We start from the raw sequence: 24,798 nt of genomic DNA on the forward strand, positions 1-24,798 counted from the left end.
GCTCAATACTTTTACAGACAGGAACGTTGAAAATTAAATAAGTGACTTGTTTATGTCTTATGCACTGTGATAGAGACACTAGATGGGGATTTATATGTAACTCCTGATTCTCATGCCAACACTGCCCATGTCACTGTTTTGTCTTGTTATATTTTTAACTGTGCACTTGCTTCCTCTTCAACCATCATCTAAACCTATTTTATTTGCATACAGATATTACACCAAACTTATGCCTACCTAAATCCTAACCTCATCTTTCAACACTTTTTTCTTTCTGTGTCAGTTGTTCCGCATTAAACTACTTTTCTTTCTCCTTACTCCTTAATTTTTTATATTTCTATGTTTTATCAATGCTCATGTATTTCTCATCCCTCAAGACCCAGATTAAGTACCATCTTTCTATAAAACATTACTCTTTGAATTCTCTTGGCAGGGTTGTTTCTTTGTGATCACATAACCCCTCAGACTTCCTTCTGCAAGTAGAAAGATTATGAGCTATATGTGCAGTGCTTAAAAGAACTGATTCTGGAACCAAACAGCCTACGTACAACTTCTTGATCTGCAACTTAATCAAATGTTACACTTGGATATTGAAATAAAAACAGGGATAACAATGGAAACTATTTCATTAAGTCATAGAAAAAGAGTAAGAAAAATCTTTGATGATTTTTTTATCCTCATATTTTCCTCAAATTGGCTTGAAATTAGTTTCTTCCAAGTTTCTCTATGTTAATATATTCAAGGAACTTTATAACATAATTCTTATGTTTGCATATCATAGATAGTAAAACTCCTGATGTGCAACAGAAATCTAATAAGTGTTTACTGTATGAGTGAATAAATAAACTGAGCATCTGTAATCACATAACAAATGTTCTAGCCAACAGTGGGTTCTTTAGAATACCATATTCAGAAATACAATGTTTTGACATTCATAGTACAAAAGATACTTGGATTTGATAGATATTTATATTTGGATAATAATACTCAAACAAATAAGACAGATGTATATTAACACCAGAGTTGAGTGGAGTAGCTGGAAAAAAAGATTTTGCAATTGCTATCTAAAATCAGTTATCCTCAAAGCAATTTATTTTGTTCTATCATTATCATTTATATCACAGTTTTCCTGTACTTGGCATAGCAGAATAACCAAAATTTACACGTGTTATGTTCTTGTATGTGTTCTAAATGTTCCTTTCACTGACAGTTTAATTACTGTCACTTAAGTAAGCAAAAAAAACAAAACAAAAACAAACAACTTTGTAAGGGGGAAAAGATATTGCAGCTAATTAAATTTGTAGCTAAGCACAAAGGAAGAAAAGCAACTTTCTAACTGAAGTTTAGACAATTTTCCAAGCTAAAAAATGATTTATGGATAAACATAATTGTGACAAACTGTTTAACTAATAGCATTTGCATTCTCTTGGTTGTAACAGAAATATATAGTATAATTACATTAAGAATGAACTAAAAATTCTTATCTATATTTTTATTTTCCTAGATTATTTATGAAATAACATTCCAAAATAATGAGCCAATTTTGAATGTAAAATTTTATTTTAATGCAGGAGAAGAAAGACATATGAGCAATTTTCTAAAAAAAAAAAAAGGACTGGGAGGGCATTATGCTAGGTGGAATAAGTCAGACGTAGAAAGACAAATACTGTATGATATCTCTTACATATGGAATCTAAAAAATACAACAAACTACTGAATATAACAAAACAGAGACTCTCAGATATAGAGAACAAACTAGTGGTTACCAGTGGGGAGTGGGGGAGGGGATACAGAGGGGTGAACGAGTGGGAGGTACAAACTATTGAGTGTAAGATAAGCTAAAGGGATGTAGCATACAGCATGAGAACACAGCCAATATTTTGTAATAACTGTAATTGGAGTGTAATCTTTAAAAATTGTATAAAATTTTTTTTTAAATTTAAAAAGTACAATGTCATTTGTCATTACTGATACATGTTTATATATAGCAATGATGACCCTTTCCTCCAACTAACTCTAATAACAAGATTACATAATTATTTTTTAATTTATTAAATCATAGCAACAGGCCTAAAGCAATAATTTTCAATGTGTGGTCTCTTTAGCAGAAGTATTATTTTCACTTGGGAACTTGTTAGAACTGTAAATTCTCAAGCCCTACCAGAGAACCATTAAATCAGACACTCTAGAGTTGGGTCCCAACAATCAGTATTTAACAAGTCCTTCAGGTGGTTCTGACACATACTAAAGAAATATTCTCAAATAAAAAGATGCATATTGATACCAGAATTAAATGGAGGAGAGTAGATACATGGTAATAACCCGAGTATAATGGGGGACACTAAACCACTGTTTTAGACATCTAAAGTTCTTAGAGATAATCAATTTTGCCTATGGCACATAAAAAATCAAGGGCAGGAATGGTTAGATCTCTTCTATACTGATTTAAGTTAATCAACATTTTGGAAATAGCTTTTTATGTGGCAACATCTTTATTTCTTCAGTATGTCAAAAGTTGCAATGCCTGAAAACAATCTAACTTTACTATTAAAACAACTGCTTCATGAGACTAGTTTAACACTTAACTTCGTAAACATTTGGACAAGGGTGTGGCAAGCCCAAATTGACTGCCTCTTTCAAATTCTAAATTGTGTTTCCAGGAAGACAGTGGGTGAAAACCCTGACACTTATTTATGTGATTTCTTATTCAATTGCATGTTCAATTTCAAATTTATTAATTTATTCAACAAATGTTTATTGAGCATTTAATTTATCCAGGCACTAAGTTAGAGGAAGATCTCTCCTGATGCTTCATAAACAGATGATATCAGCTTTAAAAAGGAAATTCTTGAGAGCTACGGAGAGGCCCACTTCTTGAATTTCTTTGATCCATGTGGACTATCAGCAGGTAGTTTCTAAAAGAGTACTGGTTACCGTCACTTTTTAAATATAGAGCTACTGTTGGTGTGTGTGTATGTGTGTGTATATATACATATATATATATATAAAGAGAGAGAAAAAGAGAGAGAGATGTGGGGGAGTGAGAGCTCTGAAGTTTGCTTTTGGCATCAGTCATTATATGAAGCAGAGTGATACTTCAGTTGCTTCTTACTGATAATCCCTCCATATTTGCATGTTCATATTTGATGTGGAAATTCAAAGTTTGCTTCAATAGTTAAATAAAGTTCTACTTTCTAATCCAGTGACACTTTTTGAAAAGATTCCTTGTGGTAGGCAATGAACTGAGTACATGACAAAATCTCTAATAACTTCTCAACACACAGACATATTAGATACACTTAAATGTAATAAATAATTAAGTCATGTTGACACCAAAGAAGGATTTATAATTCAGAAATAAATATATTACCAAAAGAAGGCCACAAATATAGATACATTGATGTAAGTTGGTGCCACTACATAGTTCACACATTGTAAGTGGTTTAAAACTTGGCACCAAAATAAAGCCAAAGCCAGAAATACATTATCCAGATATGAAATGGAGTTGAAATGGTGCCACTGTCCAGTTTTATGGTTGAAATTGCCAATGGTGGAGAACTAGGGTTGAAATAAACCAAATCTAGAACAAAATAAAACAATGTTTGTCAACCCCTATGTTAGGAAACCAAGCCGAGATAGCTACGTAAGGACTGATAGGGAGTTCTATCCTACAGGACCTAGGCAGACGTATTGATACCTTGAGACTGGTAAATTGAAAAAGAATCACTAGTTAAATTAAAGGAAAAAATATAAGAAAGAAATAACAAGTGTAACAGTGTGTGTGCTCCATATTGTTCATTTTGAAAAAAGTAACTATAATATTAGAAAGATCTGATTTTGTTTTTTTGTTTGATTTTTTTAGAAAGATCTTATTTTTTATACTCAGAACTTTGGTTTATGTGAGAAACATCATTAATCAGTAAATATTTCAAACTTATTTTAATCTGTAACGTCTCTGCACTTTGCTTCTCCGGAGGTGATTTTATTCCTAGCTAAATTCTACACTGTAGTATTCTCATCATATTACATTTATATTTTGCAGTTTTATAATCACCTTTGTTATTCAGATATATTTATGTGTACAGTGCTAGAGTCTATATTGGATATTCAAGTTTATCTATGGGAGTTTGGTGTTTAAGAGGAATGTTGAGGTCCTGGGCCTTATCCCTGGTACCAACAGACCACTGCATTTTAAAGAAGCTTTCAAGTGTTGATTGTCTGATGTATATGAAGGGATGATGAGACCCCAGGACATCACACGAGTGGGCATACTACTGAGAAAGTGAGTTTTGACAGTATTTGCAAAATCGTCTCTTCTACCTTTCTTGATGATGCCTTTACCATAGATTATGAAAAGTGTATTGTTATAAATTTTTAGAGCATTATTTATTTATTTATTTTTGCGGTACGCGGGCCTCTCACTGTTGTGGCCTCTCCCGTTGCGGAATACAGGCTCCGGACGTGCAGGCTCAGCGGCCATGGCTCACGGGCCTAGCCACTCTGCAGCACGTGGGATCTTCCCAGACCAGGGCACGAACCCGTGTCCCCTGCAGCGGCAGGTGGACTCTCAACCAGTGTGCCACCAGGGAAGCCCCTGTAGACTTTTTAATGATGGCCATTCTGACCGCTGTGAGGTGGTACCTCATTGTAGTTTTGATTTGCATTTCTGTAATAATTAGCAATGATGAGCATTTTTTCATGTGCCTACTGGCTATCTGTAAGTCTTCTTTGGAGAAATATCTATTTAGGTCTTCTGCCCATTTTCGACAGGGTTGTTTGTTTGCCTGTTTTTTTTGTTGTTGTTGTTGTTGCTGTTGTTATTGAGTTGTATGAGCTGTTTGTATATTTTGAAAATTAAGCCCTTAACAGTCACATCATTTGCAAATATTTTCTCCCAGTCCATAGGCTGTCTTTTTGTTTTGTTTATGGTTTCCTTTGCTGTGCAAAATCTAAGTTTGATTAGGTTCCATTTGTTTATCACTGCTTTTATTTCTATTGCCTTGAGAGACTGACCTAAGAAAACACTGGTTCAATTTATGCCAGAGAATGTTTTGCCTATGTTCTCTTCTAGGAGTTTTATGGTGTCATGTCTTATATTTAAGTCTTTAAGCCATTTTGAGTTTATTTTTGTGTATGGTGTGAGGCTGTGATGTTGGAGGGGATGTGGAGTAAAGAGAACCCTCCTGTACCGTTGGTGGGAATGTAAATTGTTGCAGCCACTATGGAGAACAGTATGGAGGTTCCTCAAAAAACTAAAAATAGAGTTTCCATATGATCTAGCAATTCCACTTTTGGACATATATCCAGACAAAACTATAATTCAAAAAGATACATGCACCCCTATGTTCATAGCAGCACTATTTATAATAGTCAAGACATGGAAACAACCTAAATGTCCATCAACAGATGAATGTATAAAGAAGATGTGATATACATACACACACAATGGAATATTACTCAGCCATAAAAAGACTGAAATAATGCCATTTGCAGCAACATGGATGAACCTAGAGATGATCATACTAAGTGAAGTTAAGTCAGAAAGAGAAAGACAAATACTATATGATACCACTTATATGTGGAATCTAAAATATGCCACAAATGAACTTATCTATGAAACAGAAACAGACTCAAAGATATAGACAGCAGACTTGTGGTTGCCAAGGGGGATGGGGGAGGGAAGGATTGGGAGTTTGGGATTAGCAGATTCAAGCTATTATATATAGGATGGATAAAAAACAAGGTTTTACTGTATAGCACAGGAAACTACATTCAATATTTTGTGATAAACCATAATGGAAAAGAATGTGAAAAAGGATATACATATGTATAACTGAATCACTTTGTTGTATAGCAGAAATTAACACAACATTGTACATCAACTAAACTTCAACAAAATTTAAAAAAAACAAACAAACTACTCTTTAGGGGAAAAAAACGTCAGTTGAAATTCCCCAAAAGGAGCTAAATAATGGCAACATTTTCAAATATTACTCTAGTAGTATTTTTTTTTTTTTTTTCGGTACGCGGGCCTCTCCCTGTTGTGGCCTCCCGCTATTGTGGCCTCTCGCGTTGCGGAGCACAGGCTCCGGACGCGCAGGCTCAGCGGCCGTGGCCCACGGGTCCACGGGCCCAGCCGCTCCGCGGCATGTGGGATCTTCCCAGACCGGGGCACGAACCCGTGTCCCCTGCATCGGCAGGCGAACTCTCAATCACTGCGCCACCAGGGAAGCCCCACTAGTAGTATTTTTATTCATCTATTAGTGGGGTGGAGTGGTAGGCAGAATTAAAATTATCTAACTCAGCTCTGTCAGTAAGTTGGTAATTTTAATAATCACCTAGCCTTCTTTAAAACCTTGTATCTATGAGCAGCCCATAAGGTTACAATGGGAAAAGGCAATGTTAAGTTATGCAAATGATTTAACAAAAGATACATGAATGTCAGGGAAGTTAGGATTACAATCAAGCTTAGTAGATAAATGTTTAGATTCATCCTTTTCATCAATAAATTAAAACTATATAAAAAATTGAAACAATCTGTTTATTAAGATGTAAAATCAATTGGTTATTTTGAAACTACCAGTTGTATTTAGTCAGTAATAATGAATGAAAGTAAACACCAATATTAGACTGAATATTAGAGAACATAAAACACAAGTAATAGTGGAAAACACAAGTAATAGTGGCTCTTCCTGTTTTCCCCTTTAACTCTCAGTGGTCTTGGCCTCTTTATGATGTCACCTCTCAACATCACTAATTTGAACTCACAGTGCTTAACTCCTGGCAAATCATAGGTGGGGGAAATGTCTGTACCAAGACTGTAAGTCCTCTTGTCAAATTTTATGTTTTAAAATAACTGAAATGCTCTAGTTAACTTTACATTTATTCTCTTTAATGTAAAGAGATGTTTGTTATATTATTATTATGTCACCGACAAACAAGAGAGTGTGTGTTTAACAGACACTTATGTTCTCAAGCAATATAATAAGTTGTTCTGATCCAAGACTTAACTATTTCATTCACTTGGGTAAAATATATACATGGCTATGGATAATTCTTTTTCCATGTGATTCTTCATTTTTTTTATCATATTGTATTTTGGATCATATAGAATGAAAGAATTCATGATTGACATTCAGATAACTATCATCTCCTTAGAGGCCATTTGGAAATTTATAAGAACATTTTTTTTGTCACAGTGACTAAGGAGTGCTGCTGAACTTTAGAGAGTATGGGTCAAGGGTGTTAAACCTTTGGTAGTAAGTGGGGCAGCCCAACACAAAGAAGAACAACTAAACACTAATTGTATCCCCTTGAGAAATACTGAGTATGCAAAAGTACTTTGCAATGAAAAGCAGACTATGCAGACATGGGAAGTTTGATGATAATAGTGTCCATATTCTTAATTTATCTTGTGTTAAAGTGAGGTAGGAAAATAAAACCTTTCAATTATGTATACCATTTTACTGTGAAGACATGGAACAAAGGCAAAGGCATGTAACTCTGGAAATATAAAGGAAAGTGTAACTGGGTTTTCTTTGGACATTACTGTTAAAGAAAAGATAAAACACAAATCTTGAAAATAAAACAGGCTTCCCTGTGCCTACCTCATTATAATACAATCACTACTTTAAAGGACAATCTTTAGTAAAATGTTTGACTGTATTTGTCCTGATTACTTTAGATGTTGAGTGACTTGCTCACTATTACACAGTAATCTCTGCTTGGGAATACACCATGACAGAATAACATCATATTGTACTTACTTTAAAATGTTTAAGCACAATAAAATATTGATTTCATTACTACTATCATGAGGATTGTGTAGCTTTCAAATAACTTCACCATAATGGTTAAAAACCTATTTTTGGTTTTATGACTATTTCTTTATGTTGTTTTCTACTGTAATCCCCAAACTCTTGTGCTATTGCAGAATAAAAGTGCGGTTGAATTCACAATCAAATGGCCTCATTGTTAGCCAATGAAGCCCACATAAAAATCCTTAATTATCATATTTCCTTAGGCTCAAGTGGCAACTTCCCATTCTCTTAACAGAGAATTTGAGATGAGAAAATAATTTTCTGCTTGTCTTTCCTCTGAACTCTTCTAACAATGATAGGAACTTAATATTAGACTTACATTTCTGTGCCATGACTACCAACTTTGTACTTGATAAAGAAAATTCTCCTCTTTGAGCTCAGTACACCCCCTGCCCAATTAATCTTCTTTAATACCTTTATTCATCCAAATCGCAACAACCCAACTCAAGAGTTTCACCTCTTCTTGCCTTTGTCTTCAATTCAGGTTGTGTCAGTCAACTCAATCCTTCCATTATTAATACTGAATAGGTCTACGACATCTGAGGGAAGTGCAAGAGGTTTGCCCAAAGATTTGGCATCAGATAGGTATCTAAAAATCTGAACTTTAAAAACTTCCAGCATTAGCTTCCAGATCTCATATCCACTGTACATTTTATCTTTCTCTCCCCTGTGCTGCATTAATAAGTCCTCTCTTAACTATCTTGGCCTAGGGTTTCACCTTGATATAAAACAGGGTTTACTAACCTTGGCACTATTGACATTTTAGGGGGGATAACTCTTTATTGGAGTTGAGGACTGGGTGGGGGGCAGGGAGGAATGGGGGTCCTGTGCATTATAAGATGTTTAGTAGCATTTGTGGTTCCCTACGTACTAGATGTCAGTATCAGCAAGTATGTGTGCACACATGCGTACGCACACACACACACATGCACACAACTGTGACAATCAAAAATATCTCAGACGTTGCACAATATCCCCTGGGGGAGGAGATTCAAAATACACTCAGGTTGAGAAACACTGCTCTAGAAAATGTTAGAAAAAGACAGGAAATCTCAGGATACTACACATAGAGCCATCCCTCAGCAAGAAAATAACCATGTGGCTCTTGACCTTTGCCTTTATATCGAGACCCCTCTAGCAATACAACAATGACTCAGGCCCCAGTCCGTCCCTGGAAAACTTTCTGCTAAGTCCTTTGTGGCCTTATTTACTGTGCATCTGACACAGAATCCCAAAATCCAGAGCCGGTTGTCAGGATATATTGGGATATATATGAAATAGAATACTGCTCAGCCATAAAAAAGAATAAAATTGTGCCATTTGCAACAACATAGATGGACTTGAAGAGTATTATGTTAAGTGAAATAAGTCACACAGAGAAAGATAAACACTGTATGATATCACTTACATATAGAATCTAAAAAATAAAACAAACTAGTGAATATAGCAAAAAAGAAACAGACTCACAGATATAGAGAACAAACTTGTGATTACCAGTGCAGAGAGGGGTACAAACTATTATGTATAAATTAAGCTACAAGGATATATTGTACAACACAGGGAATATAGCCAATATTTTATAATACCTATAAATGGAGCATAACCTTTTAAACTGTGAATTACTATATTGTACACGTGTAACATTACAATGTAATGTACATTACTGTAATCTGTAATATTACATTCCACAAGGCTGACAATGTGTATCTTCTTTACATTAAAAAGCTGACGGACACTGAGACTGATTTTGGAATGTTTAGATATGTGGACCTGAAGTGAAGGCAGATTTGTGGCTTCTGTGTTCCATTTAATCTTAGTTAAGATGAAGTATTAGTTATTGTGTGTGTGTGTGTGTGTGTGTGTGTGTGTGTGTGTGTGTATTCCAAGACCTTAATTAAAAAACTAGGCATATCACAAAATAACAACCGTTTGACTTAATTGTTGTGTTTCTTCTTCTTTTTAGAGTAAGTAATTAAATTAGACCATCTTCACACTTTTGAGGGACATTTTTAAAAGGATAGAAGTAAATTTATATTCACATAAAAATAGTTTTCAAATAAAAACCAATAAAACATACACTGAGAGATCGTATTTTTTTCATAAGAAACTTCAAGAATTGAATCTGAATGCATCCTGGTCTAGAAAATTTCTTGACTGTCCCAGAGAGGCAAGGGGAGAGATGCTCTCACCAGCAGAACTAGACTTAGGGGAAAGAATGGAAAAATTCTCTCCAGTCCTAAAAGATTAAATTGATTTAACTGCTTATGACATACGTAAATTTATATAGAGAGTGAGAACTATGGTATTTGGATCATTGCTATTTTAGGGGTCCTATAAATTCTTCTCAGTAAAAATAAAACTAAATGTATTGAATTGTCACTAACTCTAACCTAACCAACCTTAAGAAACATAAGAATTTTCAACCACACCATTAAGTTACATTTTGCCAGTTTCCAGTCAGTCCATTCTGCCTCTCCCCCACAAATGGCTGCTAAGTTACCATGGAAAATCTTGCCTATTCTTGAAATTAACACAAATTAAATCATAACATATATGCTTTTGGGTTTCTGGATTTTTTTCTTTCAGTATAATATATTTTTTTGGATTCATCCATGTTTCCATGTTGCATACATCAGTAATATGTTCCTTTACATGGCTGAGTAGTATTCCATTACATGAATATACCATACTTAGTTTATCCATTCTCCTGTTGATCACTTTAGTTTTGGATTATTATGGGTTACTTTAGTTTTGGGTTATTATGAATAAAGTTGCTATAAACATTTTTCCCAAGTTTTTTGGAGATTTCTCTTGGGTAACCTACTAGTGGAAATGCTGAACCATACACAGAACATGTGTATGTTTAACTTTATTTTTAAAAAATCAAGGGACTTCCCTGATGGTCCAGTGGTTAAAACTTCACCTTCCAATGCAGGGGGTGTGGGTTCGATCCCTGGTCAGGGAGCTAAGATCCCACATGTCTTGCGGCCAAAAAACCAAGGCATAAAACAGAAGTAATGTTGTAACAAATTCAATAAAGACTTTAAAAATGGTCCATATCAAAAAAAAAGTAAAGAAAAAATTAAAAAAAAAAATCAAGTGGTATTCCAAAGTGGTTGTACCATTTTTACATCCACCACTGATGCTGAACATGTCAGATGCTCTATATTGTAGCTGATGACTGGTGTCATTAATCCTTAACTTTAGCTATTCTAGTGGGTTTAAAGGGTTCTTTTACTTCTAATCAGATATATATGTGTGTGTGGGTGTGTATATGTGTGTATGTGTGTATATATATTTTTTCCCTTTCATCTTTAATTTCCCTGAGGAATTTGTTTTTCTTTAGTTCTCTTATACAGGTCTCACATATATTTCAATAAAATTACTTTAAAATAATTTTTGTTATTACAAATTATACTATTATATTGTTTTCTTAAATTTATATGCCCAACTTTTCTAGTTATAGAAATATAATTAGTTGATATAATTAGACCTTGTATCATATGATCTTCTTATGTTCAAAAAATATCTCTAAATTATTTTTTAGGTGTCATTAGATATTCTACTTACTAAACAATGCCCTCTGTGAATAAAGTCCAATTTTACTTCTTCCTTTCCATTTTAATGCTTTTATTGCCTTATGGAACAATACAGCATCTGGATTACAATGCTGAAGGAAGTGAGCATCCATGCCTTGTTTATAGTTTATAGAGGAAAGACAGTCAATATTCCACCATTAATTAATTTGATTTTAATAATAACTATTGTCAGGACTCATTTTATCTATTTGAGGAAGATGCCTTCTATTCCTAGTTTTATCAGAGTTTTGCTTTTTTGGTTTTTTTTTTGCAATATGCGGGCCTCTCACTGTTGTGGCCTCCCCCACCGCGGAGCACAGGCTCTGGACGCGCAGGCTCAGCGGCCATGGCTCACGGGCCCAGCCGCTCTGCGGCATGTGGGATCCTCCCGGACCGGGGCACGAACCCGCGTCCCCTCCATCGGCAGGCGGACACTCAACCACTGTGCCACCAGGGAAGCCCCCAGAGTTTTTAATTATGAATGAATGTTACTCTTTTTCAAAACTACTTCTGCATATCTTGAGATAATCAGATGAATTTCTTATATGTTATTTGGAGTGATTACAATGATTAATTCATATTAAACTAACTAGGTTACATTGCAGAGAGTAAACCTCAATGATCATGATATGTTAGCCTTTTTATAGATTGTTCAGCAAGAATAATTAATAAATTGTTAAGGAATTTTTGCATCTATGTTAATGCATGGTATTAGTCTATAATATACATTTCTGGTAATGTCCTTGAGACATTTTGGTGACAGGGTTACTTATATTGATCTCAAAAATGAGTTTAAATATCTTCCTGCTTCCTCTTGTTTCTGAAAAACTTGTGTAGAGTTGTTAGTATTTTCCCTTAAGTTTTTAATTTGATTTATCAATAAAACTCCATGGGCCTGTGCCTTCTTTTCTGGGAAGGTTTTTGATAGTGAATTAAATTTATTTAATAATTATAGGGCTCTTCACATTTTTGTTGTTTCATCTTGTGTCAGTATTGGTAAATAAACTGAGTTTTACAAGGAGCTCATCTATTTCACTTGAGTTGCTCAGTTTATTACAATGAAATTGTTACTGATATTCCTCATTATCCTTTAAAATCTATATAATTACAAAGGCTTCATCTCTCCAGATATTGGTAATTTGTGTGTTCTCTCTGTTTTTCTTCATCAGTTTTTCTAAAAGTTAATAAATTTTTTTGCGATACGCGGGCCTTTCACCGCCGCAGCCTCTCCCGCTGCGGAGCACAGGCTCCGGACGCGCAGGCCCAGCAGCCATGGCCCACGGGCCCAGCTGCTCTGCGGCATGCGGGATCCTCCCAGACCAGGGCACGAACCCGCGTCCCCTGCATCAGCAGGCGGACTCTCAACCACTGCACCACCAGGGAATCCTAAAAGTTAATAAATGTTAATAATCTTTTCAAAAACAAATTTTGGATTTTTATATTTGCTCTAATTTGGTTTTTTAAAATTTTTATTTTATATTGGAGTATAGCTGATTTACAACATTGTGTTAATTTCAGGTGTACAGCAAAGTGATTCAGTTATACATATACATATATCTATTCTTTTTCAAATTCTTATCCCATTTAGGTTATTACAGAATATTGAGCATGGTTCCCTGTGCTACACAGTAGGTCCTTCTTGGTTATCTACTTTTAAATATAGTAGTGTGTATATGTCAATTCCAAACTCCCAATTTATCCATATGTCTCACCTTTCCTTTCTGGTAACCATAAGTTTGTTTACTATGTCTGTGTGTCTGTTTCTGTTTTGTAAATAAGTTCATTTTTTTCATTTTTTTTTTAGATTCCACATATAAGTGATATCATATGATATTTGTCTTTTTCTGTCTGATTTACTTCACTTAGTATGATAATCTCCAGGTCCATCCATGTTCCTGCAAATGGCATAATTTTATTCTCTTTAATGGCTGAGTAATATTCCACTGCATATGTGTACCACATCTTCTTATCCATTAATCTGTCAATAGACATTTAGGTTGCTTCCATGTCTTGCCTATTATAAACAGTGCTGCAATGAACACTAGGGTGCATGTATCCTTTTGAACCATGCTTTTCTCCAGATATATGCCCAGGAGTGGGACTCTGGATCATATGGTAGCTCTATTTTTAGTTTTTTCAGGAACCTCCATACTGTTCTCCATAGTGGCTATACCAATTTATATTCCCACTAACATGGTAGGAGGGTTCCCTTTTCTCCACACTCTATCCAGCATTTATTGTTTGTAGACTTTTTGATGATGGCCATTCTGACTGGTGTGAGGTGATATCCCATTGTAGTTTTGATTTGCATTTCTCATTTCTCTACTAATTAGTGATGTTGAGCATATTTTCACGTCACTCTTGGCCATCTGTATGTCTTCTTCAGAGAAATGTCTATTTAGGTCTTCTGTCCACTTTTTGATTGGGTTGTTTTTTTTTTTTTTGATATTGAGCTGCATGTGCTGTTTGTAAATTTTGGAGATTAATCTCTTCTTGGTCACAATGTTTGCAAATATTTCTCCCATTCTGTGGGTTGTCTTTTCTTTTTGCTTATGGTTTGCTTTACTGTGCAAAAGCTTTTGAGTTTAATTAGGTCCCATTTGATTCTTTTTATTTCCATTACTCTAGGAGATGCACTGAAAAAGATATTGCTACCATTTATGTCAAAGAGTGTTTTGCCTATGTTTTCCTTTAAGAGTTTTATAGTATCCAGTCTTACATGTAGGTTTGTAGTCCATTTTGAGTTTGTTCTTGTGTATGGTGTTAGAGAATGTTTTAACTTCATTATTTTACATGTAGCTGTCTAGTTTTCCCAGTACCATTTATTGAAGAGACTGTCTTTTCTCCACTGTATAGTCATGCCCTCCTTTGTCATAGAGTAATTGACCATAGGTGCGTGGGTTTATTTCTGGGCTTTCTATTCTGTTCCATTGATCTGTATTTCTGTTTTTGTGCCAGTACCGTATTGTTTTGATTACCATAGGTTAGTAGTATAGTCTGAAGTCAGGGAGCCTGATTCCTACAGCTATGTTTTTCTTTCTCAAGATTGATTTTGGGACTTCCCTGGCAGTCCAGTGGTTAAGAAAATAATGCACACTTCCAATGCAGGGGGCATGGGTTTGATCCCTGGCGGCGGAACTAAGACCCCACATGCTGTGTGGCGTGGCCAAAAAAAAAAAAAAAAAGATTGACTTGGCTATTCAGGGTCTTTTGTGTCTCCATACAAATTAAAAAATTTTTTGTTCTAGTTCTGTGAAAAATGCCCCTGGTAATTTGATAGGGATTGCAATAAATCTTCAGATTGCCTTGAGCAATATAGTTATTTTGACAATATTGATTATTCCAGTCCAAGAACGTGGAACATCTTTCCATCTGTTTGTGTCATCTTCAGTTTCTTTCAGCAGCAGCTTATAGTTTTCAGAGTGTAGGTCTTTGGCCTCCTTATATAGGTTTATTCCTAGATATTTTATTCTTTTGATGCTATGGTAAATGGGATTGTTTCTTTAATTTCTCTTTCTGATATTTCATTGTTAGTGTATAGATATGCGACAGATTTCTGTGTATTAATTTTATATCCTGCTACTTTAGCAAATTCATTGATGAGCTCTAGTAGTTTACTGGTAGCATCTTTAGGATTTTCTATGTATAGTACCATGTCATCTGTAAAGAGAGAGAGTTTTACTTCTTTTCCAATTTGGATTCCTTTTATTTCTTTTTTTCCCCTCTGATTGCTGTGCCTATGACTTCCAAATCTATGTTGAGTAAAAATGGTAAGAGTGGACATCCTTGTCCTGTTCCTGATCTTAGAGTAAATGCTTTCAGCTTTTCACTATTGAGTATGATGTTAGCTGTATGTTTGTAATATATAGCCTTTATTATATTGAGGTGTGTTCCCTCATTGCCCACTTTCTGGAAAGTTTTTATCATAAATTGGTGTCGAATTTTGTCAAAAGCTTTTTCTGCATCTATTGAGATGATCATATGGTTTTTATTCTTCAATTTGTTAATGTAGTGTTATCACACTGATTGACTTGAGGATACTGAAAAATCCTTGCATCCCTGGGATAAATCCCACTTGGTAGTGGTGTATGATCCTTTTAATGCATTGTTGGATTCTGTTTGCTAGTATTTTGTTGAGGATTTTTGCATCTATGTTCATCAGTGTATGGCCTGTAATTTTCTTTTTTTTTTTTTTTTTTGTGGTATCTTTGTCTGGTTTTGGTATCAGGGCAATGGTGGCTTCACAGAATGAGTTTGAGAGTGCTCCTCCCTCTGCAGTTTTTTGGAAGAGTTGAGAAGGATAGGTTTTAGCTCTTCTCTATATATTTGATAGACTTGCCTGTGAAGCCATCTGGTCCTGTACTTTGTTGAATTTCAATACTTATGATCAGTCTATTCATATTTTCTATTTATTCCTAGTTTAGTCTTGGGAGACTGTACCTTTCTAAGAATGTGTCCATTTCTTCTAGGTCTTCCATTTTATTGGAATATAGTGGCTGTAGTAATCTCTTACGATACTTTGTATTTCTGTGCTGTCAGTTGTAACTTCCTATTTTTCATTTCTAGATTTATTGACTTGACCCCTCTTTCTTTTTTTCTTAATGAGCTTCACTAAAGGTTTATCAATTTTGTTTATCTTCTCAAAGAACCAGCTTTTAGTTTCATTGATCTTTTCTATTTTCTTCATCTCTATTTCATTTATTTCTGCTCTGATCTTTATGATTTCTTTCCTTCTGCTCATTTTGGGTTTTGTTTGTTCTTCTTTCTCTAGTTGCTTTAGGTGTAAGGTTAGATTGTTTGAGATTTTCCTTGTTTCCTGAGGTAAGATTGTATTGCTATCAACTTCCCTCTTAGAACTTCTTTTGCTGTGTCCCATAGGTTTTGGGTCATTGCGCTATCATTGTCATTTGTCTCTAGGTATTTTTTTTAATTTCCTCTTTCATTTCTTCAATGATCCACATTGTTTAGCCTCCACATATCTGTGTTTTTTACAGGTTTTTTTTTTTTTTTTCTTGTTAGTTGACTTCTAATCTCATAGCCTTGTCGTTGGAAAAGATGCTTGATATGTTTTCAATTTTCTTAAATTTACTGAGGCTCACTTTGGGGCCCAGCATGAGATCAATCCCAGAGAATGTTCCACAGGCATTTGAAAAGAATGTGTATTCTGCTGCTTTTGGATGGAATGCTCTAAAAATATCAATTAAGTGCATCTGGTCTAATGTGTCACTTAAAGCCTGTGTTGCCTTATTGATTTTCTGTCTGGGTGATCTTTCCACTGATAAAAGTAGGGTTATATTTGCTCTAATTTTGTTTTCCCTTTCACTGATTTTTCTTGCTTAAGCTTTATTATTTTCTCCCTTTAACTTTATTATGATATTTTCCTAATTTTAAAGCAGAAATTTACAACATTGATTTTAAACTTTTTTCTAATAAAATGCATTAAAGCTATAAAGTTCTCTCTATGTACTGTCTGCAGTATTCCACAATTTTTGTTATAAATTATTGTCCATTTGCTTCTTTTTCATAAGTGTGAATTGTAAATTGACCGCTGGTTATTTAGAAGGAGATGTTTATGTTTCAAATGTTTATGTACTTTCAATATACTGTTGACCCATGAATAACATGGGCTGTAGGGGAGCCAATTCCCACAAAGTCAAAAATCCACACAGAACTTAATAGCTGGCCCTCCAAATCTGCGGTATTACATTCAGGAATTCAACCAACCACAGATCTTGTAGTATGGTAGTATTACTGAAAAATATCCACATATAAGTGGACCCATGAAGTTCAAACCCTTGCTGTTCAAGGGTCAACTGTAATTTTGTTATTGATTTTTAATTGAATTGCTTTATGATCAAAGAATATTCCTCAGAGCTTACACAGAAATTAATGGACCATGCCTATGTACCACTTTTTAAATCTCAAATTTAATAATATTGTTTCATGACATAGTTCCTCTTTCAGAGCATTTAGAAAAGAGAAGTTCATAATCATGGTTGAAAATCAAAATTTCTTAAGCAGTATATAAATGTAGATTGACTAGGTTTAAACCTAGAGATATAGTAGGGTGAGTAATTTTAATACACGCCCTCAGTTAAGAAATCACTAGACCAGGTAACTTATTAGTCAACACATCCTGAATTTTATTCAATTAATTCATTCAAAATTTTGTAGAGTGGCAAAAATGTGCCAGGTTTTTTACTGGGAACAAAAATTTTAATGAAGGTACCAAGATATTTTTGTACTGCACTTTATTCTTAATATTTATATAATGTTAAAATAAGGAAATCACTCTATGAGCATGTGTGTTTTTATGTGTGTGTGTATGCGTGTGTGTGTAAGCCCCAAACTCACTCATGATCAACAATGACATTATTTCTGTAATATAATGGGATGATGTATAATAATATTTCTTTAACAGATCTTAATATGTGCCTCCATTACAAATAAATAAGAATTAGATATAAAACTCCCCTTTGTGAGAATAAACATGCTCATATAGTACTAAGACAAATGGAAATTTGTAAATAGAAACTACTTTGCAACATAGTTTTATTTCTCATATTTTCCTAGAGAAGAAAAAAAGTCAAAATCCATATCAATGCTTGTGATATACACTCACACACACACACACACACACACACACACACACAAACACACACACACGCACACATTCACAGACAGACATGCATGCCATTGAGTGATTTGGATTTGGTTAAATTCTGAGATTATTTTGAGGATCTGATCTCACCTAGGCATAGTGTTTTTAAGATGATGTCTTATAATTCTTACAATGTCTTATAGTTCAATTTTAAGAGAATTTGGAGCATAAAGTGGGGAAAAATTCAATCATGGTGTCATTAAAAAGCCCATAAATGTCCATATTTCAGATACGCATTTTGGTGACTTTCTTTTTTTTTTTTTTTTTAATTTCATTTATTTATTTATTTTTGGCTGTGCTGGGTCTTCTTTTCTGTGCATGGGCTTTCTCCAGTTGCAGTGAGCAACTGCAGGGGGCCACTCTTCATCGCGGTGCGCGGGCCTCTCACTGTCGCGGCTTCTCTTGTTGCGGAGCACAAGCTCCAGACACGCAGGCTCAGTAGTTGTGGCTCACGGGCCTAGTCGCTCCGCGGCATGTGGGATCTTCCCAGACCAGGGCTCGAACCCGTGTCCCCTGCATTGGCAGGCAGACTGTCAACCACTGCGCCACCAGGGAAGTCCTGGTGACTTTTTTTTTTAAAATGTTTTTATCCATCTTGTTTTAGTTATGTTGAAGTTTGTGTTAAAAACACATATTTGGTCATTTCTATTTTTCTAGGATGAAGTAATCTTACATAATAATAGAGATCTAAGAATGTAAAATATTTCTCTAGTTGGTCATGGCAAGTGTTTATGTACAGTAATGATCGTTAAATAGAGTGATTTTGTATAAATTAATTAAAACTTTCCCCTCTTATTTTAATAGCCAAAAAATAAACTTCGGGACATGTGATAATTACATCCCAGGTAAGAAAGTTCAATTTTTTAAAACAGGTATGATTAATTTTAGGGATAAGTAATAAACAACAGCTGTCATGGAGTATTACTAAAAATCAGCTTTTAATTTTCCTAAGCACCTTTCTCATGGGCTCAGTGAATACCTTCTAAAGATATTTTGTCTTACTATCCACAGAAGATTAAGTGAATATGTTCAGCAACATAAAGGTGGACATATTTACAGGTTAGAATTCAAACAGTTAGATAATCTTACAGTTGAAAGGCAGTGTAAAAAAATGGATAAATAACTTCTTACCTGTGTCAGGAACGTCTTCTGCTACATTGCTGATATTCTATATCGGACATATAATTGGCAAAAAAATTCATTACTTGACAAGGCCAGTCAATCTGATGGTGAAGGACTTCTTATATCAAGTAATCAATTTTCTCTCATATATTAAACTTAAATATATCTTTCATTCTGCATATTTTCTCATTGATCCTGATTCTATCTTTAGGAGACTCACAGGACAAGTCTATTTTCTCTTATATACAGCATTTTTGTACATACTTAAATAGATGAGGATATCTCTCTCACAGGTCTTATTGGTAACCTAAATATTTTTAACCATTTATATTATAGTTTCTATGTAACTCGACTCTCACAATCACAATTCTGTAGGTACTCTTTATTTATCGATTTTCTTCATTAGTATGCCACCGATGACAATGCAGTTCTGGGGTGTATGACATTTACTCTTGTAGCTTAGAATATGGTGACTAACTAAGGGGATCTTAAGTGTTAGCCTTTATATTCAGTCATATATTTACTGAATATTTTAAATAGGAACTGTGCTAAGTACTTTGGGAGTTACAAAAGTAGCTACCATAATTTCTGTTCTCAGTAGAATTGTATTCTAGCCAAAAGAGTATAAAGGAAAAATCTAGATTGGAAGAGATAGAAAGATTAAAAGGAAACAGTAAAACTGTTTTTTTTCCATTTATATTACAGACTATATTAGTTTCACAATGACTATATAATTAACTACAAAACTAGTTAAGGGCTTCCCTGGTGGCGCAGTGGTTGAGAGTCCGCCTGCTGATGCAGGGGACGCGGGTTCGTGCCCCAGTCTGGGAAGATCCCACATGCCGCGGAGCGGCTGGGCCCGTAAGCCATGGCCGCTGAGCCTGCGCGTCCGGAGCCTATGCTCCGCAACGGGAGAGGCCACAACAGTGAGAGGCCCGCGTACAGCAAAAAAAAAAAAAAAAAAAAAAACTAGTTAAAATTTTAAAAAATCAAATTTTATTTTCTCATATTAATAGTACAGAATTTCAAACATTACCAAATACATGAAGCCATAATTTGAATCATTTATTTATTAATTTACATATGATTACTTACTGCCATTTTATTTATTTATTTTTTATTTTTTCTAAACCAAACCAAATTTATTTATGAATTATTAACCTCTTGACAGTACTTGGGCAATGGGAAAGAATGGGCAAGAGAAACTTACTGCCATTTTAGGTCTGATAAAATTCTATTTATTCTGAAGTGTATGCTTAATGTTTTCTTATTTTAGTCAGTGAATTAAGTAAAAAATCATGGAATCAGCAACATTTTGCCCTGGTATTTCCCAAACCACCACGGCCAGGAACAAGAAGGAGATCAAAACCTTCCCAACTACAAGACAAAACAGTTCCTGTGAGTTTTGAAAAGATCACATACTTTTACTGGTAATAATCTTGTGAAATCATGTATAGCTATATATGTTACAGATCATCATTGACCAATGGGATTTCTGTGATGATGGAAGTATTTTATATCTTTGCATTCCAATTCCAATATGGCTACTGAACACTTGAAATGAGGCTACTGCAACTGAGCAGTTAAATTTTACATTCAATTTGATTCAGTTCACACATGTGGCCTTTAAATGTCATATTATACAGCACAGTTGAAGGTAATTCAATTCTACTACTTGGAGAAAGTAGATATATTTAATTTGCATTTCAGTATATAAAAATTACTCCCTTATTTCATATTAAATATTTGCTCAGCAATCCCACATTATAGAAAATATGTATCCAAGAAGCACAGAAATCTGGAGATCCTAAGGCTACAGTTAGTATGAACATTCAGAAAATATTCCCCAGTTGGAGAAACACCCTCATGAGAATCATGGAGTTACATTATAAACTAAGGAAGTTTCAATGCTTTCTCATTTCCTATAATATAGAATTCCAGATTTTGAGTATTAGAAGATTAATATTTCCCAATGTTTCTGGAATCATCAAGGAATATGAAAATGTTCCAAGAAAAGTTTTCACAAAATAACATATCATGAACTCTTGTTTATTTTAGGGAATATATTTAATCAGTAGTAACCTAGGTTTCTTCTGTTTTCTCATCCTTTTTTCATTTTCCTTTCTTTATTAAATTTATTTTTACAGCCATTAACATTCTTTCCAAAATTTGCTATTTTTGCAATTAAGCTTTTAAAAATATTTGATTAGGAGTTGAAAACAGAATGTACCATTCTGCTCAAACTAATGTCCACTGAATGTTATAGTTTTCATTACTGCAGTTTCCTATCTGATACTCAAATTATATCTTGTCAGGCAGAGGAGTATTAGGCTTTTACTTTTAACCACAGGTAGCATTCTAAATTCCAGAGACTCTGAATATGACAATAGAGACCAGGATATGCCTGAACATGAAACTCTTAGATATTAGAGAATAATTAGTTTCTGAGTTAGCACAGAAATGGAAGGTGGGGAAGACATTCCAAGAAATCTCAAGAACACAGAGTAAAAAAACAAAAAACAAAAACAAAAACAAAACCTAAATCTCTCATGATTGTGAAGAGAGGTTCTGATTTGTCATTAGTCAGTGAAGTTCTGTGAGAATTTTAACATAAAATCTTGAGGGAATTATGAAGATCCTCTAAATTAAAATTAGGCCTTAAATGAGGCATGCTGTCCTTTAATACAAAAAAGGAACAAAGTTGAAAAAGCATAATAAACTATGCAATCTACCATTTACCCACTATTTATCAAAATCTAAAATCTTTTCATGGTTCAAGTTAAATGTATTCAATATCTGGTAATAAAGGCTGTGTAACTCACACACAAGTTGTTCATTATTATTCTAACCAATATTTCAGAGATATGATGAAGACAAATTAAGGGGAGCTCATAAACCACCATTATGGATGCACCGTTCTTTAATGAGAATTTCTGAGAGACCATCTGTTTATTTAGCTGCTAGGAGGCAGCCTCTACAGAAACCAGCTCGACACTCCAGGGAGGATGCTAAAGATGCAGCAAAACCTTTATCTCCATCAATAATTAAGAAAAGTAAGGAAGACAAGAAGGACAAATCAGATGCAGAAGCAGAGTCCACAGTTTCAGAGGAAAAACTTAGGAAAGGTTCAGAGAAAGAACCAGGAGCTAAAGAAGAGAAAGCAGATGCAAAGAAAGATGTCAAAATAGAGAAAAAAGGTTCAGAGAAGGGCAAGGAGTCAGTTACAGAATCTGAAGATGAAAAAGCAGGTGCAATAAAAGGTTCTGAAAAATACAAGATAGGTTCAAAGAAGGACAACGACTCAGCTACAGAATCAGAAGGTGAAAAAGGAGATGCAAAGCAAGACTCTAAAAAAAATAAGGAAGGGTCAAAGAAGGGCAAGGAGTCTGATACAGAAACAGAAGGTGAAAAGGGAGATGCAAAGAAAGATTCAAAGAAAGATAAGAAAGGTTCAAAGAAGGGCAGGGAGTCTGATACAGAAACAGAAGGTGAAAAGGGAGATACAAAGAAAGATTCAAAGAAAGATAAGAAAGGTTCAAAGAAGGGCAGGGAGTCTGCTACAGAATTAGAAGGTGAAAAAGGAGATGCAAAGAAAGATTCCAAAAAAGATAAGAAAGGTTCAAAGAAGGGCAAGGAGTCTGATACAGAAACAGAAGGTGAAAAGGGAGATGCAAAGAAAGATTCAAAGAAAGATAAGAAAGGTTCAAAGAAGGGCAGGGAGTCTGATACAGAATTAGAAGGTGAAAAGGGAGATGCAAAGAAAGATTCCAAAAAAGATAAGAAAGGTTCGAAGAAGGGCAAGGAGTCTGATACAGAAACAGAAGGTGAAAAGGGAGATGCAAAGAAAGATTCCAAAAAAGATAAGAAAGGTTCAAAGAAGGGCAAGGAGTCCATTACAGAACCAGAAGGTGAAAAGAAAGATGGAAAGAAGGATAAGAAAGGGAGCAAGGATTCAAAGAAACCTGGCGAGAAAGGAGATGAATCAAAGGACAAGAAAGATTCAAAGAAGAAGGAGAGTAAAAACGATAAGAAAGATGAAAAGCCCGGTGAGGCAGATAGTGAGTCAAAAGATGCTGCCAAGAAAGAAAAGAAAGATGCCAAGAAGGATGCAAAGAAAGATGCCAAGAAGGGCAAGTAGGCCTTGGATGGTAATTCAAAAGAGTATTTGATGGAACAATTTTAGTAGTCTGAAACTGAATATATGAAAAGGGGGATTCAAAGAATTAATGGAATAAGTTTTTAAATGGGGGAAAGAAGAACACAAAGATGGGCTCAGAAAACCTTCATGAAAAATATAAGAAAGACGTTAAAAGGACTTGGAGGATACTTATGCTAAATTTGGGGATATGAAGAATTCAATGAAAGATCCCTAGAAAGATTCATAAAGAATATTCAGAAGTTAATGATGTTGAATCTGTGGATACAAAGAAGAAAAAAATCAACAAAGGCGTCAACAAAATTCAAGGATGCAGATATTGAAACCATAGATTTAAACAACCTGAAATTGCACCCACAGATTTAAATAAAGAACCACAGGAGTCATGAGAGGAAGTCAAACAAATTTCATAAAGTCTACTTTCAAATAAGTACAAATACAAATTAAAGGTAGCGTTCCTCAAAAGAAAAAAAAAAAAAAAAGAAAAAGAGGAAAAAAATTACTGCTTTTTTGTGAGCCTGTACCATCTCTGAAGTATAAACAGCCACAACCAGGTGGATGGATTTTGAATACTCTGCTTCAAGACAAGATAAACATACTTGGTAAGTTAGTTTTGTTTTCTTTTAAGTCAAATAAGATTAAAAACAATTAAACTGACTTAAAGGTTTGAATTGAAATTTATCATTCTTATAAAATCTCCGTAATCTGCTCACTAGATTTTTACTAGACTTTCAGCAAGTTTGGACTTTTTCATAATAAGAAATATTTAAGAATATGGAGGGAAACACCACATGAATGGAGATTTTACAAGTGTCAATGAAAAGGTTAAGGGAAGTAGAATTATTTAAGGTGAGGGAGAAGAGACTGGCTTATGATATAGAACTTTAATAATTTTAACAATTACTTAACAAAAGTTTCGTTTGATTGTTCTAACAGAAAATGGTGGCCAACTTCTCTCCATTTAAGGAAGGATGAAAATCAAAATTGTCCGAACTACAAATGTGAGTAAATTTAAATGAGACATATTGATTCTTGATAATCTGATAAATATATATACAAAACCAAATTAACCAGAATTCGACAGAATCTAGCAGAGTGAAAATACCTATATGATATTATTTTGATGTGGAAACAATTAACTTTATATCTTTATAACTATATTAAACTCTCTTTTGACCCATGAATCTTATTAATGTGAAGAAAAATAAAAAGCAATATAAAGCAAAAGGTAAAATCTTGGACCTGCCAATTAGTGCCAATTAAATATTTTCTGATTTAAATCATTCTCTCTCAGATAAACTAAGCATCGTTGCAGAACTCACCAAGTGATTTTCTCTCCCCTTTATTCTTTGCAGTGTAAACTCTAGATCCTAGTTAAAGCTTCTCCTTGATATTAAAGGAAGGGTCTCCTATTCCATATGCCCTCAAGAGCTAACTTTCTATTAATAGTGAAGTATAACT

General features: G+C 34.4%; 1 protein-coding gene across 1 annotated transcript; it reads left to right on the forward strand.

Annotated features, from left to right (window-relative positions):
• The first annotated feature begins 6,803 nt into the window (after positions 1–6,803).
• Positions 6,804–23,498, forward strand: CYLC2 (cylicin 2). The gene is made up of 4 exons (XM_049710994.1): positions 6,804–6,820; positions 18,864–18,904; positions 20,458–20,579; positions 22,042–23,498. The coding sequence occupies exons 1-4, from the start codon at positions 6,804–6,806 to the stop codon at positions 23,317–23,319; spliced, it is 1,458 nt and encodes a 485-aa protein (XP_049566951.1). The 3' UTR covers positions 23,320–23,498.
• Positions 23,499–24,798: the final 1,300 nt, after the last annotated feature.

The sequence above is a fragment of the Orcinus orca genome, chromosome 6, assembly GCF_937001465.1.
Source record: "Orcinus orca chromosome 6, mOrcOrc1.1, whole genome shotgun sequence".
Lineage (NCBI taxonomy): Eukaryota > Metazoa > Chordata > Mammalia > Artiodactyla > Delphinidae > Orcinus > Orcinus orca.